The sequence below is a fragment of the Delphinus delphis genome, chromosome 15, assembly GCF_949987515.2.
Source record: "Delphinus delphis chromosome 15, mDelDel1.2, whole genome shotgun sequence".
Taxonomy (NCBI): domain Eukaryota; kingdom Metazoa; phylum Chordata; class Mammalia; order Artiodactyla; family Delphinidae; genus Delphinus; species Delphinus delphis.
Window position 1 is genome coordinate 40,988,306 of NC_082697.1, and position 15,558 is coordinate 41,003,863.

Consider the following 15,558-nt stretch of genomic DNA (forward strand, 5'->3'; position numbering starts at 1 on the left):
CCAGGCGGTCACAAAGCACCGAGCTGATCTCCCTGTGCTATGAGGCTGCTTCCCACTAGCTATCTATTTTACGTTTGGTAGTGTATATATGTCCATGCCTCTCTCTTGCTTTGTCACAGCTTACCCTTCCCCCTCCCCATATCCTCAAGTCCATTCTCTAGTAGGTCTGTGTCTTTATTCCTGTCTTACACCTAGGTTCTTCATGACATTTTTTTCCCTTAAATTCCATATATATGTGTTAGCATACAGTATTTGTCTTTCTCTTTCTGACTTACTTCACTCTGTATGACAGATTCTAGGTCTATCTACCTCATTACAGATAGCTCAATTTTGTTTCTTTTTATAGCTGAGTAATATTCCATTGTATATATGTGCCACATCTTCTTTATCCATTCATCCGATGATGGACACTTAGGTTGTTTCCATCTCTGGGCTATTGTAAATAGAGCTTCAATGAACATTTTGGTACATGACTCGTTTTGAATTATGGTTTTCTCAGGGTATATGCCCAGTAATGGTATTGCTGGGTCATATGGTAGTTCTATTTGTAGTTTTTCTAAGGAACCTCCATACTGTTCTCCATAGTGGCTGTACAAATTCACATTCCCACCAGCAGTGCAAGAGTGTTCCCTTTTCTCCACACCCTCTCCAGCATTTATTGTTTGTAGATTTCTTGATGATGGCCATGCTGACCGGTGTGAGATGATATCTCATTGTAGTTTTGATTTGCATTTCTCTAATGATTAATGATGTTGAGCATTCTTTCATGTGTTTGTTGGCAGTCTGCATATCTTTTTTGGAGAAATGTCTATTTAGGTCTTCTGCCCATTTTTGGATTGGGTTGTTTGTTTTTTTGTTATTGAGCTGCATGAGCTGCTTATAAATTTTGGAGATTAATCCTTTGTCAGTTGCTTCATTTGCAAATATTTTCTCCCATTCTGAGGGTTGTCTTTTCATCTTGTTTATGGTTTCCTTTGCTGTGGAAAAGCTTTGAAGTTTCATTAGGTCCCATTTGTTTATTATTGTTTTGATTTCCATTTCTCTAGGAGGTGGGTCAAAAAGAAACTTGCTGTGATTTATGTGATAGAGTGTTCTGCCTATGTTTTCCTCTAAGAGTTTAATAGTTTCTGGCCTTACATTTAGGTCTTTAATCCATTTTGAGCTTATTTTTGTGTATGGTGTTAGGGAGTGATCTAATCTCATACTTTTACATGTACCTGTCCAGTTTTCCCAGCACCACTTATTGAAGAGGCTGTCCTTTCTCCACTGTACATTCCTGCCTCCTTTATCAAAGATAAGGTGACCATATGAGCATGGGTTTATCTCTGGGCTTTCTATCCTGTTCCATTGATCTATCTTTCTGTTTTTGTGCCAGTACCATACTGTCTTGATTACTGTAGCTTTGTAGTATAGACTGAAGTCAGGGAGCCTGATTCCTCCAGCTCTGTTTTTCGTTGTCAAGATTGCTTTGGCTATTCGGGGTCTTTTGTGTTTCCATACAAATTGTGAAATTTTTTATTCTAGTTGTGTGAAAAATGCCAGTGGTAGTTTGATAGGGATTGCATTGAATCCGTAGATTGCTTTGGGTAGTAGAGTCATTTTCACAATGTTGATTCTTCCAATCCAAGAACATGGTATATCTCTCCATCTATTTGTATCATCTTTAATTTCTTTCATCAGTGTCATAATTTTCTGCATACAGGTCTTTTGTCTCCTTAGGAAGGTTTATTCCTAGATATTTTATTCTTTTTGTTGCAATGGTAAATGGGAGTGTTTTCTTGATTTCACTTTCAGATTTTTCATCATTAGTGTATAGGAATGCTAGAGATCTCTGTGCATTAATTTTGTATCCTGCTACTTTACCAAATTCATTGATTAGCTCTACAAGGTTTCTGGTAGCATATTTAGGATTTGCAATGTATAGTATCAAGTCATCTGCAAACAGCGACAGCTTTAGTTCTTCTTTTCTGATTTGGATTCCTTTTATTTCCTTTTCTTCTCTGATTGCTGTGGCTAAAACTTCCAAAACTATGTTGAATAAGAGTGATGAGAGTGGGCAATCTTGTCTTGTTCCTGATCTTAGTGGAAATGCTGTCAGTTTTTCACCATTGAGGACGATGTTGGCTGTGGGCTTGTCATATATGGCCTTTATTTTGTTGAGGAAAGTTCCCTCTACGCCTACTTTCTGCAGGGTTTTTATCATAAATGGGTGTTGAATTTTGTCGAAAACTTTCTCTGCATCTATTGAGATGATCATATGGCTTTTCTCCTTCAATTTGTTAATATGGTGTATCACATTGATTGCTTTGCGTATATTGAAGAATCCTTGAATTCCTGGGATAAACCCCACTTGATCATGGTGTATGATCCTTTTAATGTGCTGTTGGATTTTGTTTGCTAGTATTTTGTTGAGGATTTTTGCATCTATGTTCATCAGTGATATTGGCCTGTAGTTTTCTTTCTTTGTGACATCCTTCTCTGGTTTTGGTATCAGGGTCATGGTGGCCTCGTAGAATGAGTTTGGGAGTGCTCCTCCCTCTGCTATATTTTGGAAGAGTTTGAGAAGGATAGGTGTTAGCTCTTCTCTAAATGTTTGATAGAATTCGCCTGTGAAGCCATCTGGTCCTGGGCTTTTGTTTGTTGGAATATTTTTAATCACAGTTTCAATTTCAGTGCTTGTGATTGGCCTGTTCATATTTTCTATTTCTTCCTGATTCAGTCTTGGCAGGTTGTGCATTTCTAAGAATTTGTCCATTTCTTCCAGGTTGTCCATTTTATTGGCATAGAGTTGCCTGTAGTAATCTCTCATGATCTTTTGTATTTCTGCAGTGTCAGTTGTTACTTCTCCTTTTTCATTTCTAATTCTATTGATTTGAGTCTTCTCCCTTTTTTTCTTGATGAGTTCAGCTAATGGTTTATCAATTTTGTTTATCTTCTCAAAGAACCAGCTTTTAGTTTTATTGATCTTTGCTACGTTTCCTTCATTTCTTTTTCATTTATTTCTGATCTGATTTTTATGATTTCTTTCCTTCTGCTAACTTTGGGGTTTTTTTGTTCTTCTTTCTCTAATTGCTTTAGGTGCAAGGTTAGGTTGCTTATTCGAGATGTTTCCTGTTTCTTAAGGTAGGATTGTATTGCTATAAACATCCCTCTTAGAACTGCTTTTGCTGCATCCCATAGGTTTTGGGTCATCGTGTCTCCGTTGTCATTTGTTTCTAGGTATTTTTTGATTTCCTCTTTGATTTCTTCAGTGATCACTTCGTTATTAAGTATTGTTTAGCTTCCATGTATTGTTTAGCTTCCATGTGTTTGTATTTTTTACAGATCTGTATTTTTACAGATCTGTATTTTTACAGATCTGTATTTTACAGATCTGTATTTTTTACAGATCTTTTCCTGTAATTGTAATCTAGTCTCTTAGTGTTGTCATCAGAAAAGATACCTGATACAATTTCAGTTTTCTTAAACTTACCAAGGCTTGATTTGTGACCAAAGATATGATCTATCATGGAGAATGTTCCATGAGCACTTGAGAAAAATGTGTATTCTGTTGTTTTTGGATGGAATGTCCTATAAATATCAATCAAATCCATCTTGTTAATGTATCATTTAAAGCTTGTGTTTCCTTATTTATTTTCATTTGGATGATCTGTCCATTGGTGAAAGTGGGGTGTTAAAGTCCCCTACTATGAATGTGTTACTGTCTATTTCCCCTTTTATGGCTGTTAGTATTTGCCGTATGTATTGAGGTGCTCCTATTTGGGTGCATAAATATTTACAATTGTTATATCTTCTTCGTGGATCGATCCCTTGATCATTATGTAGTGTCCTTCTTTATCTCTTCTAATAGTCGTTATTTTCAAGTCTATTTTGTCTGATATGAGAATTGCTACTCCAGCTTTCTTTTGGTTTCCATTTGCATGGAATATCTTTTCCATCCCTTACTTTCAGGCTGTATGTGTCTCTAGGTCTGAAGTGGGTCTCTTGTAGACAGCATATATATGGGTCTTATTTTTGTATCCATTCAGCCAATCTGTGTCTTTTGGTGGGAGCATTTAATCCATTTACATTTAAGGTAATTATCGATATGTATGTTCCTATTCCCATTTTCTTAATTGTTTTGGGTTCGTTATTGTAGGTCTTTTCCTTCTCTTGTGTTTCTTGCCTAGAGAATTTCCTTTAGCATTTGTTGTAAAGCTGGTTTGGTGGTGCTGAACTCTCTCAGCTTTTGCTTGTCTGTAAAGGTTTTAATTTCTCCATCAAATCTGAATGAGATCCTTGCTGGGTAGAGTAATCTTGGTTGCAGGGTTTTCTCCTTCATCACTTTAAATATATCCTGCCAGTCCCTTCTGGCTTGCAGAGTTTCTGCTGAAAGATCAGCTCTTAACATTATGGGGGTTCTCTTGTGTGTTATTTGTTGTTTTTCCCTTGCTGCTTTTAATATGTTTTTTTGTATTTAATTTTTGACAGTTTGATTAATATGTGTCTTGGCGTATTTCTCTTTGGATTTTTCCTGTATGGGACTCTCTGTGCTTCCTGGACTTGATTAACTATTTCCTTTCCCATATTAGGGAAGTTTTCAACTATAATCTCTTCAAATATTTTCTCAGTCCCTTTCTTTTTCTCTTCTTCTTCTGGAACCTGTATAATTCGAATGTTGGTGTGTTTAATGTTGTCTCAGAGGTCTCTGAGACTGTCCTCAGTTCTTTTCATTCTTTTTTCTTTTTTCTGCTCTGCAGTAGTTATTTCCACTATTTTATCTTCCAGGTCACTTATCCATTCTTCTGCCTCAGTTATTCTGCTATTGATCCCATCTAGAGTATTTTTAATTCATTTATTGTGTTGTTAATTGTTGTTTGTTTCATCTTTAGTTCTTCTAGGTCCTTGTTAAATGTTTCTTGCATTTTGTCTATTCTATTTCCAAGATTTTGGATCATCTTTACTATCATTATTCTGAATTCTTTTTCAGGTAGACTGCATATTTCCTCTTCATTTGTTAGGCCTGATGGGTTTTTAATCTTGGTCCTTCATCTGCTGTGTGTTTTTCTGTCTTCTCATTTTGCTTATCTTACTGTTTGGGGTCTCCTTTTTGCAGGCTGCAGGTTCATAGTTCCCGTTGTTTTTGGTGTCTGTCCCCAGTGGCTAAGGTTAGTTCAGTGGGTTGTGTAGGCTTCCTGGTGGAGGGGACTAGTGCCTGTGTTCTGGTGGATGAGGCTGAATCTTGTCTTTCTGGTGGGCAGGTCCACGTCTGGTGGTGTGTTTTGGGGTGTCTGTGGACTTATTATGATTTTAGGCAGCCTCTCTGCTAATGGGTGGGGTTGTGTTCCTGTCTTGCTAGTTGTTTGGCATAGGCTGTCCAGCACTGTAGCTTGCTGGTCTTTGAGTGAAGCTGGGTGCTGGTGTTGTGATGGAGATCTCTGCGAGATTTTCGCCATCTGATATTATGTGGAGCTGGGAGGTTTCTTGTGGTCCAGTGTCCTGAAGTTGGCTCTCCCACCTCAGAGGCACAGCACTGACTCCTGGCTGCAGCACCAAGAGCCTTTCATCCACATGGCTCAGAATAAAAGGGAGAAAAAGTAGAAAGAAAGAATTAGTATAAGAAGAAAGAAAGAAGGAAAGAAAGGAAGGAAGGAAGAAAGAAAAAGACAGAAAGAAAGAAAGGAAGAAAGAAAGGAAGGAAGAAAGAAAGGAAGAAAGGAGGGAGGGAGGAAGGAAGGGAGGAAGGAGGGAAGGAAGGAAAAAAGAAAGAAAGAAAGGAGGGAGGGAGGGAGGAAGGAAGGAAGGAGGGAAGGAAGGGAAAAAGAAAGAAGATAAAGTAAAATAAAGTAAGATAAAATGTAATAAAGTTATTAAAATAAAGAATAATTATTACGAAAAATAAAAAAAAGGACGGATAGAACCCTAGGACAAATGGTGGAAGCAAAGCTATACAGACAAAATCTCACACAAAAGCATACACATACACACTCACAAAAAGAGGAATAGGGGAAATAATAAATCTTGCTCTCAAAGTCCACCTCCTCAATTTGGGATGATTGGTTGTCTATTCATGTATTCCACAGATGCAGGGTACATCAAGTTGATTGTGGAGCTTTAATCCGCTGCTTCTGAGGCTGCTGGGAGAGATTTCCCTTTCTCTTCTTTGTTCTCTCAGCTCCCAGGGGCTCAGCTTTGGATTTGGCCCCGCCTCTGCGTGTAGGTCGCTAGAGGGCGTCTGCTCTTTGCTCAGACAGGTCGGGGATATAGGAGCAGCTGCTCAGGCCGGGGGAGAGGGAGGGGCACGGAGGGCGGGGCGGGCCTGCGGCGGCAGAGGCCGGCATGACGTTGCACCAGCCTGAGGCGCGCCGTGTGTTCTTCCGCGGAGGTGGTTCTTGGATCCCGGGACCCTGGCAGTGGCGGCTGCACAGGCTCCCCGGAAGGGAGGTGTGCATAGTGACCTGTGCTCGCACACAGGCTTCTTGGTGGCGGCAGCAGCAGCCTTAGCGTCTCATGCCCGTCGCTGGGGTCCGCACTGTTAGCCGCGGCTCGCGCCCGTCTCTGGAGCTCCTTTAAGCAGCGCTCTTAATCCCCTCTCCTCGCGCACCAGGAAACAAAGAGGGAAGAAAAAGTCTCTTGCCTCTTCGGCAGCTCCAGACTTTTCCCCGGACTCCCTCCCGGCTAGCCGAGGTGCACTAACGCCCTGCAGGCTGTGTTCACACCGCCAACCCCAGTCCTCTCCCGGCGCTCCGACCGAAACCCGAGCCTCAGCTGCCAGCCCCGCCCGCCCCGGCGGGTGAGCAGACAAGCCTCTAGGCCTGGTGAGTGCCGGTCGGCCCTGATCCTCTGTGCGGGAATCTCTCTGCTTCGCCCTCCGCACCCCTGTTGCTGTGCTTTCCTCTGTTGCTGTGCTCTCCGCCGCAGCTCCGAAGCTTTCCCCCTCCGCCACCCGCAGTCTCCACCCGCGAAGGGGTTTCCTACTGTATGGAAGCCTTTCCTCCTTCACAGCTCCCTCCCACTGGTGCAGGCCCCGTCCCTATCCTGTTGTCTCTGTTTTTATTTTTTCCTTTGCCCTACCCAGGTACGTGGGGAGTTTCTTGCCTTTTGGGAGGTCTGAGGTCTTCTGCCAGTGTTCAGTAGGTGTTCTGTAGGAGTTGTTCCTCGTGTAGATGTATTTCTGGTGTTTTCTGTGGGGAGGAAGGTGATTTCCGCGTCTTACTCTTCCGCCATCTTCCCCTCTCTTCCATCTTGGTCTGTTTTCACAGCCCAGATTACTATTACTCTCTCTTTCTGTCTTCTAACCCTTTGTTTCAGAGTTTTGCATTTCTTCTGTGTCCAAGGGCTTATTCATTAACTACTAAATTATGTGCATATGGTCTTGTAGCCCTCCAGCTGTGTGCTCGGCCCCAATCTAGTCAAATAAAGTTTTAATTTTCAGTGGCATCAGGTGTGCATTTTCAAAAGGTGATTCTCACTGTGAAGGGCAGACATGAGGTAGGGGCAGGGATGAGTGCCAGAGGGCTGATGAGACCCTGTTTTGGGGAGACGCAAAGCCTGCTTGGTTAGCAGAGCTGCAGCAGGAGCAGTGGGGGTTTTGTTTTCATCCATGTCAAGTGAGTGAAGGGTGGTCTCCCGGGTGTTTTTCAAGACCTAAGCTAACCTCACCCCTCATCTAGCCCCCGGTCAGGTACCCTGCAGACACCTACTGCATTTGTGTCGTGCCACTGAGGGCGGAGGAAGTTAGAGGTCTCGTTCTTACTTTGACAGCTTCACTCTCAGTTTTGCAGTGACTGCAGATGTTCTAGAGCCCCTTTCTCACTTGCTTCTCAACGTTTCTTTCTTCTATAACCTGTGGTGTGTCAGAGGCAACAGTTACCACCTCGGACATAGAATTGTTAGCATTTCTTCCCAATTCTGTGTTAGGTGACATGGAGTTAATAGCTTGAAATGGACATGGTGGAAATATTTACCCAATTGAAGTTGGAAAAGGCTACAAATCAGGGCTCCCCCACCTCTAGAGAACCTGTTGTTTAACATTTAGCTGCACACGGTTTCTGTAACCCTTCTGCTTCTGCTCACCACACAAACCAAAGGGAGAGAGAGAAAGAGAGAAGAAAACCATGTTTAAGGGATTGAATACCATGGATTTTCTTCTATGGGACTACGGTGATTTCTAAGAGGAAGAACTTGAGTTCCTTTTCTTTCCCTATCCGAAGTTTTGCATTTATTTCCAAAAGGCCAAATATAGGCTAACTTTCTTCTCTCTCCTCCAGTGGACGGCTGTATTCACAGAGCAGCTGGCCCCTGTTTGGTCGCTGAATGTCGTAACCTGAACGGCTGTGAAACTGGACATGCAAAAATCACGTGTGGCTATGACCTGCCTGCAAAATGTGAGTACAGCTCTTTTGAACACTTTCAAAATCAGATGAGCACTCTTACCTTGTTCTAGTCCTCAAGTGGGTAACTGGAAGAGGAAGTGGTAGCAGTGGTATTTAATTGAATGTACTTTTATTAAGATTTTGTACACGGTAATGAAATGTGTTTTCCAAATACGTCTCCGAGTATATAAATGTGCGATGTTTAATTGTAGGTGATTTTTGCTCGGATCTTTGACAGAGGGTTTCTGAAACAGAGAAATAAAAATATGAGCATAGTATACCTTATAGTATTTAAGTGCCATGGAGTGACAGCTTCTAGAAATGATGCCAATTTCTTATTCCTTGTTCAGGTTTCTTGATTGTGGATGTGTTTAGAGCAAAGGAGATCAAAGTGATGTATTGTGTTTTCAGCTGCCATGTAAAGGCTGATTGGTAATTACAGCCAAGGCATCTGTCACACTTGGCTTTCAGGAAAAGCCATTGGAATGTGGTTGTCAGAGTGAGAATGTATTTGCTCTTTGAATGTGGAATGGTCAAATTTTCCATTATATTTGAATGGAGAGAAGTATTGCATTTGATTGACCTTGTTGCTTAGTCGTTTAGCCAGCTGGGTGGGGTGATGTGGAGTAAAAATACTGAAAGAGAAGCTGGTTAAAGGAACAGATTTTTTTAATCACATAATCTGGGGTTGGGGGGTGGAGGTAGAGGGTTTCATTGCACCATTAAGTCATGCATTGATTGGAAATTGGGAAACCAATTAGTTGTTTATTCCATTCACCTGCTTTATATGATACCGCCTGGTGAATACATGTTTTGTAAAAGTGAAGCTGATTTTTTTTTTTCTGTTTTAGTAGTGGAGAATATGTGACTTAAAAATTATGACACAGTCTTTGGGCTCTGTATAGACAGGTTGTATAAAAATGAATTTCTTATGGACATGTGTGAGTGGAGAGGTAGTGTGTTCTATTTTAAAGTATGTTTACATTTGAAGATTTTTAGTAAACAGTAATATATTAAAATGGTATTTTTCTTTGTAACATTATAATACTGCATTCTGTCTACCTTACGGTGTGTTGCTAGTGAGAGTATATCCACTATATACTGTTTAATTTTTCCTTTAATGACTTCTCATTTTTCTTTCCTTGTTAGTGTTTTTACCTTGTGTGAAAGTCAAATCATGGGCCAAATGGCCCTCCGTCCTACTTGGAATATATATTTATGTCAAATAAAGTCCCTTGTGTGTAATGGTGTTTAGAGCACCTCTCCCTCTGACTCAGAGGCGCTGAGTGTTAAAGGTGGTTTCCCTTTCCAGGATTATATGGCTCCGTGTTTACCAAGATTGGTCATTCTTCCTTCTTACCGCCATACCACCTCTGTGATATATAATAGTTGACAGATTCCACCTGAGGACAAGCAGATTATTGATGATTTTCAGATTTAAGGTGTCTGTACTTAAACCTAGTCTCCTATTGATTCACTACTTTCTTTCTTATGAATTAAAGCACAAATCAAAAATGTCTCAACTCTGAAATTTCTGAAGACAGCTAACCTCAGAATCATTAAATATGACCAAATAAAATGGTGGCTCTGCTGTATGGATTGACACCACGGTGATTTTGTTTCATGCGCTTGCCCCTGTTTGACATCCCTTTGTATGAGCTTCCTTTGATCGTCATTCAGCTCAGTTCAGGGCTGTTGAAGGCTTGCACACCACCAGGCACTAAGGTACAAAGATCAATCTATACCTGTGCTTGAGAAATTCCACGATTGGATTTCCTGGGCAGCCTGGGGCAAGTGAGTCTTTGTGTGACAAGGACTCTAGCCATGGAAAGTCAATCCACAGAACTCAGTACAGAATCTGTGTGAGCTGAGATACTGAATCAGATGACACACATTCAAGACACTGTGCACCAGCCCACAGGGCACGTCTAGTAAAAAAATCATCCAGCAGGATAGAAATTCCCAGACTAGAATGGCAGTGCCACCTCAGGAAAGTCACAAACATGGAGTATTTGTGACTAGATCTTGATATTTCTCTATGTTTAATGAGATTAATGATTTATATTAAAAACATAAAAGCAATGAAAGCAATAAGGAATGAGTAATAATAGCTTACATTTTGCATACCACTTTGTAGTGTGTCACAGTACTTTCACAAAGCCTTGTATTTTAAATTATATTTTATAAATACTGTGCATGTTCATTTTCCCTTTTCCTATCCCTGAGAGATCTTTTTCTTTCTCATCAATTTGGTTCATCCATTTCAGACTCATTAACAATCCACAGATGTGCTTTTGTAGAGAGAGAATGAAAAGGGAGCTCATTACATACTGTTTGGGTCATTTTCCCCCTCCATATTTAATAATTCCATGACAGTTTGACAGCAGAATCTAGTTCCTATTTGTCCTCTGTGACAGCGGTTTTATCATTTAAGGTACTACAGCCAGCCATCCAGTCACCAGTGATAATATCTTTGCGCATCAGCAATTTGGAAAATGCTGTTGTCTGGGTTACAGACAAACTTGGTAATTTTGGACTGGTCTTTGCTTTTTTCATGCTTGCTAAATTAATTTATTCATAAATGCTTGTATTTGAATTACTTATACTTAGAGTCTGTATTCTGTGATTCATCATGATCAGTGGAATGATAAGCCTCAAAGGTTTAGTGTTTCTTCACTGCTTGGATATTTTGAATGATGTCTTTTGATGTGGAATAGCCGATCATTCTTTTCAGAAGTAATCTTAAGAGTGGAAAGAATATTGGCCAATACTTCACTGAAGGCTATTGGTAAATAAATGACTTAGAAAGTGGACTAAGGACTGTTTATCTTTTGGTATGTTCTCTTTTACAATATTAGATTTTTTTTTGGATTCGTAATAACATTTAGATTTCCATGGAGTTTTAGAAGCTTGTCAACCTGTTGAATGTTTCTATTCATGCTCTCATCATTCTACCGGAGGGTCAGCTTCATGTGGGTGAGGGTTGTCTGTCTCAGTCATGATCCTAATGTTGATATCTAGCATATGTGCTGAATTAATGAATGAGTGATCAAATGAGTTGTTTCAGACATTTTCACCTGGCAAATAGATTTTTGCCTGCTGCTTCTACTTCTAATTCTTTCCCTCCTTCACTCCACTCTGCCCAGTCCTGTAGATTAATATTCTTAAGTCCAGAGTCCCAGTAATTGTCCACAATGCTCTAGACGTGTGACACCCCTCTACCTCCTTCTGTCCTCTCCCTCAATCACACGGGCTGCTTTGCTGGATCTTCAATGCCTTTGCATCAGTGTTCCCTCTGCCTGGAATTCTAGTCTTCCAGACACCTGGGTTGTTTGCTCCCTCACCTACGGTACTTCAGATCCTTGCTCAGGTGTCCCCTCAGGTGTCATACTAACCAACCTATTTTTAATTGCTCCTCTGCTTTATTTATAATTGCTTATCTATAGCATTTAACATTCAAATACACAGTATCATTTACTTATTTATTTTGTTTCTTGTCTGTCTCCCCATACCAGAATGAGGGCAGAGCTTTTTTTCTGCATCTTCTTCATTTATTGTTGGAAAAACTACTTAGAAAAATGTATGATTTAGAAAAATGCTTAGAAAAATACTTGACACATAACTGGGGTTCAAAAAATATTTGTCGAATGAATGAATAAAATCTAACTCTACTCCTCTCCAAATCCTTCAGTGGGTTTTTCCTCAAACACACACTTGTTAACCTGATTATCTTCGGCCTTCCATGATTTACTGTTCTGTCTTGAGCTACTTACAACCTTTTATATGATCTGAATTGCTCAGAACGGCATGTCTGTACATGGGCTCTGTATTGGGGGCTTTCTAGAAAATTCTGTCTTTCTTCCTTTCTACTTGTCTTCCAGTCTCAGCTCACATTATCACTTCTGCCATAAAACAATTCAACTAAAAGTGCCTTCTTTTGCCTCAAGATCCAGAAAACTGCATGTTAACGTGCTGAGGGCCCTTTTTACTTACTACATTTTATTGTTGTATATGCAAACTTTCCACCTTTCTAGAAGTCCCTTGTTTATAATGTATACTAGCGAAATACTTATCAAATGAATTAGTTGTTAAAGGTGAAGATTGGTTTATAATTGTTGGGGGGGGATGTAAGAAACGTATATTAATATTTCTAAGAAATTATGAAATCAGTGATAGATATCCATTGTGGTTTTTATTTTTAAAATTTTATTTATTTTATTTTTTGGCTGCATTGGGTCTTCGTTGCTGAGTGCAGGCTTTCTCTAGTTGTGGCAAGTGGAGGCTACTCTTCATTGTGGTGCACAGGCTTCTCATTGCGGTGGCTTCTCTTGTTGCGGAGCATGGGCTCTAGGTGCGCGGGCTTCAATAGTTGCAGCATGTGGGTTCAGTAGTTGTGGCTCGCGGGCTCTAGAGCACAGGCTCAGTAGTTGTGGCACACGGGCTTAGCTGCTCTGCGTTATGTGGGATCTTCCCCAACCAGGGCTCGAACCCCTGTCCCCTGCACTGGCAGGTGGATTCTTAACCACTGTGCCACCAGGGAAGTCCCCCATTGTGTTTTTAAATCATATTTTAACATACATCTAATTCCAAAGTCTCTTGTCTAAGAAATTTACTCTTTTCTTAAATTGAAATATAGTTGATTTACAATGTTGCCTTAGTTTCAGGTGTACAGCAAAGTTATTCAGTTATATATATATATTCTTTTTCAGATTCTTTTCCATTATAGGGTATTACAAGATATTGAATATAGTTCCCTGTGCTATACGGTAGGTCCTTGTCATGTATTTTATATACAGTAGTGTTTACCTGTTAATCCCAAACTCCTAGTTTATTACTGCCCCCCACCCTACCGCCCTTTCCCCTTTGGTAACCATAAGTTTGTTTTCTATGTCTCTGAGTCTATTTCTGTTTTGCAGATAAGTTCATTTGTATCATTTTAAGAAATTTACTCTTAATGGACCTTCTCCTAAAAGTGAACAAATAAAAATAAGAAGCCATATCAACTTTACTTAATGATTTTCAGCGTAGCTCACATGTCTATTCTACTTCTTGAGAATGCTCCACTTTTAGGCTTTAGGGCCGAATAGTCATCAAAGATAAGTGGAAAATATGTTAAATTTGTGTATATAAAATGGTGGAACCTGTTTCTTTTATTCCTTCTATTTAATCTTTGTAAGACATCAAAGGGTAATATTAGCATCCAACTCACAGTTTTTTATTAATCATTTGAAAGGAAACTCTAGGGTGAGAGACCGTAGCATAACATGTTTGAATATCATAGAGTGGTGGGAATCAGAATCCTTATTTTATTCCCAGGTGCAATAATAATTAGATGATAGTAGCTTAAACGGTACTGTTGATAATAAGTAGTACTTCTCTTGTACCCTTCATCAAGAAATCGTAGTACTTTGAGACATTAGCTCATTAGTCCTTTTGAAATTTCTATGAGGAACTGACATGGCAATATTTTCTTCCAACACAGAGAGAAATTCAGGTACAGAGAGGATAAACCTGTTGCTCGCAATAGCAAACTAAGTCTGTATTAGAGACATGACAGTGACCAAGTAAGTTTTCCTGAGATAGGGAGAGAGTCCGTGACAAGTGTTGGCCAGGCCTGCTGCCTGTTTTTGTAAATAAAAATTTATCAGAATGCAGCTGGGCCCATTTGTTTACATATTGTCTATGGCTACTTTGATGTGACAGAATTGAATGGTTGCAACCAGGATTGTATGGCCACAAGCCCAAAACATTACTATCTGGCCAACAGATAGTTGGCCAGATAGTAATGAAAATTTGCTGAAAAAGTTTGCCAACAACTGGTCTATGACAATCCTTACTTTTTATAAAGGAGGAAGCTGAGATTTATAGAGGTTAAATATTTATTGAATTTTAATGAATGTATGTGACTTACTCAGATCACTATTGACAAAAGTGAGATTAAAATACCTGCCATCTCTTTCTTGGGACAGTCCTTGCTTCTGTTGCCTCAACAGAACATCACTTTGGGAGGATGACCTGAAGCCTTTTAAATCTTTCAAATTATAAGACCACCTTGGGGAAAAAAATGCCTGGGAAAAAAATGGTCATTTTTCTCAACAGGGTCAGAATTGGCAAATGAATAAGTCAAATCCCTGAAGGGACAGTTAATTCAAACCACCAGAGTATTAGACAATACATCTTTATTCCTTGCTTCCTCCAGTGGTGTTAGTCAGTGTACTGAAAGGGAGCCTGTAGTCCTGAGGAGATTCAGTTTCTAGAGTAGGTAACTCATAAGATGGCTTTGAGTTAGTTCTCTGCAAAACACTGCAAAACATGACCTGATTTCAGCCACCGTGGCTCCCCCAGCAGGTGTCTGATTGTGAAGGCAGTGGAGAGGGCATGCTGCTAAGAGTGACTGCCCGTCTCTGATGGAAACCTGAGGGCCCTCATGAGCCCCTTCCAAAATTAAATGACTTACATTCCATCAAAAGAAAAATGGCTTTTGAAGAACATAAAAGCACCTTCCTTCCTGAAGAGAGAGATGAGAGTTTTCCTCCTAAAATCAACTCTGATTGGCTCATTTCCCTTAAGTGCTTTAGGAATTTAATTTCTATCTGAATCTATTTCTTTATAGTCACCACCCCTTTCATTTATATTAAGGGCTTTTGTATAGTTTATCTCCTTAGTGATCCCCATGATGAGTGTGGAAAGTGAGGAGGACAGAAGGTTCTCATCATGGGCTACCTGGAGAAGCAGCAACAACATCTCCTGGGAACTGGTTAGAGATGTAGACTCTGGTGCCCCACCCCAGACCTACTGAAATAGAAACTCTGTGGTTGGACAAGCTCTCATATGTTTCAGTGTGAGAACCATGACCTACACAGTGGTGTAATTCAGAGCAGAACCCTTGCCTTTTGATTCCTCGCCCAGCGCATACCACAGGCATCCTTTTGGGTCACAGATTAGGGCTTTCTTTGAAGAGCCTTCTGACAGGCTCTTCTTTTCCTTTGTGGCATTTACACACTTAGTGATGGTATCTGTATTTGTTTGTTTACTTGTTTATGGCCTGTCTTCTCAAACAGGATAGCAGTTTAAGGAGAGCAGAAGTCACATCAGTCTCATTCACCCCTAGAATCCTTAGGATCTAACATAATACCCAGTTCAGAGTTGGAGGCTTTCAGTACATATTTACTAGAGGAATTAATGAAAGGATTGTCTTTGTCAT

The 15,558-nt window shown here is 40.2% G+C and overlaps 1 protein-coding gene across 1 annotated transcript in view; it reads left to right on the forward strand.

The window, feature by feature from the left end:
• MACROD2 (mono-ADP ribosylhydrolase 2) overlaps positions 1-15,558 on the forward strand; it is a 1,989,932-nt gene that overhangs the window by 651,183 nt on the left and 1,323,191 nt on the right. The window contains exon 5 of the mRNA XM_060031258.1: positions 8,250-8,366. Within this exon, the coding sequence (XP_059887241.1) occupies positions 8,250-8,366 (117 nt within the window). The remainder of the gene's footprint in view (positions 1-8,249; positions 8,367-15,558) is intronic.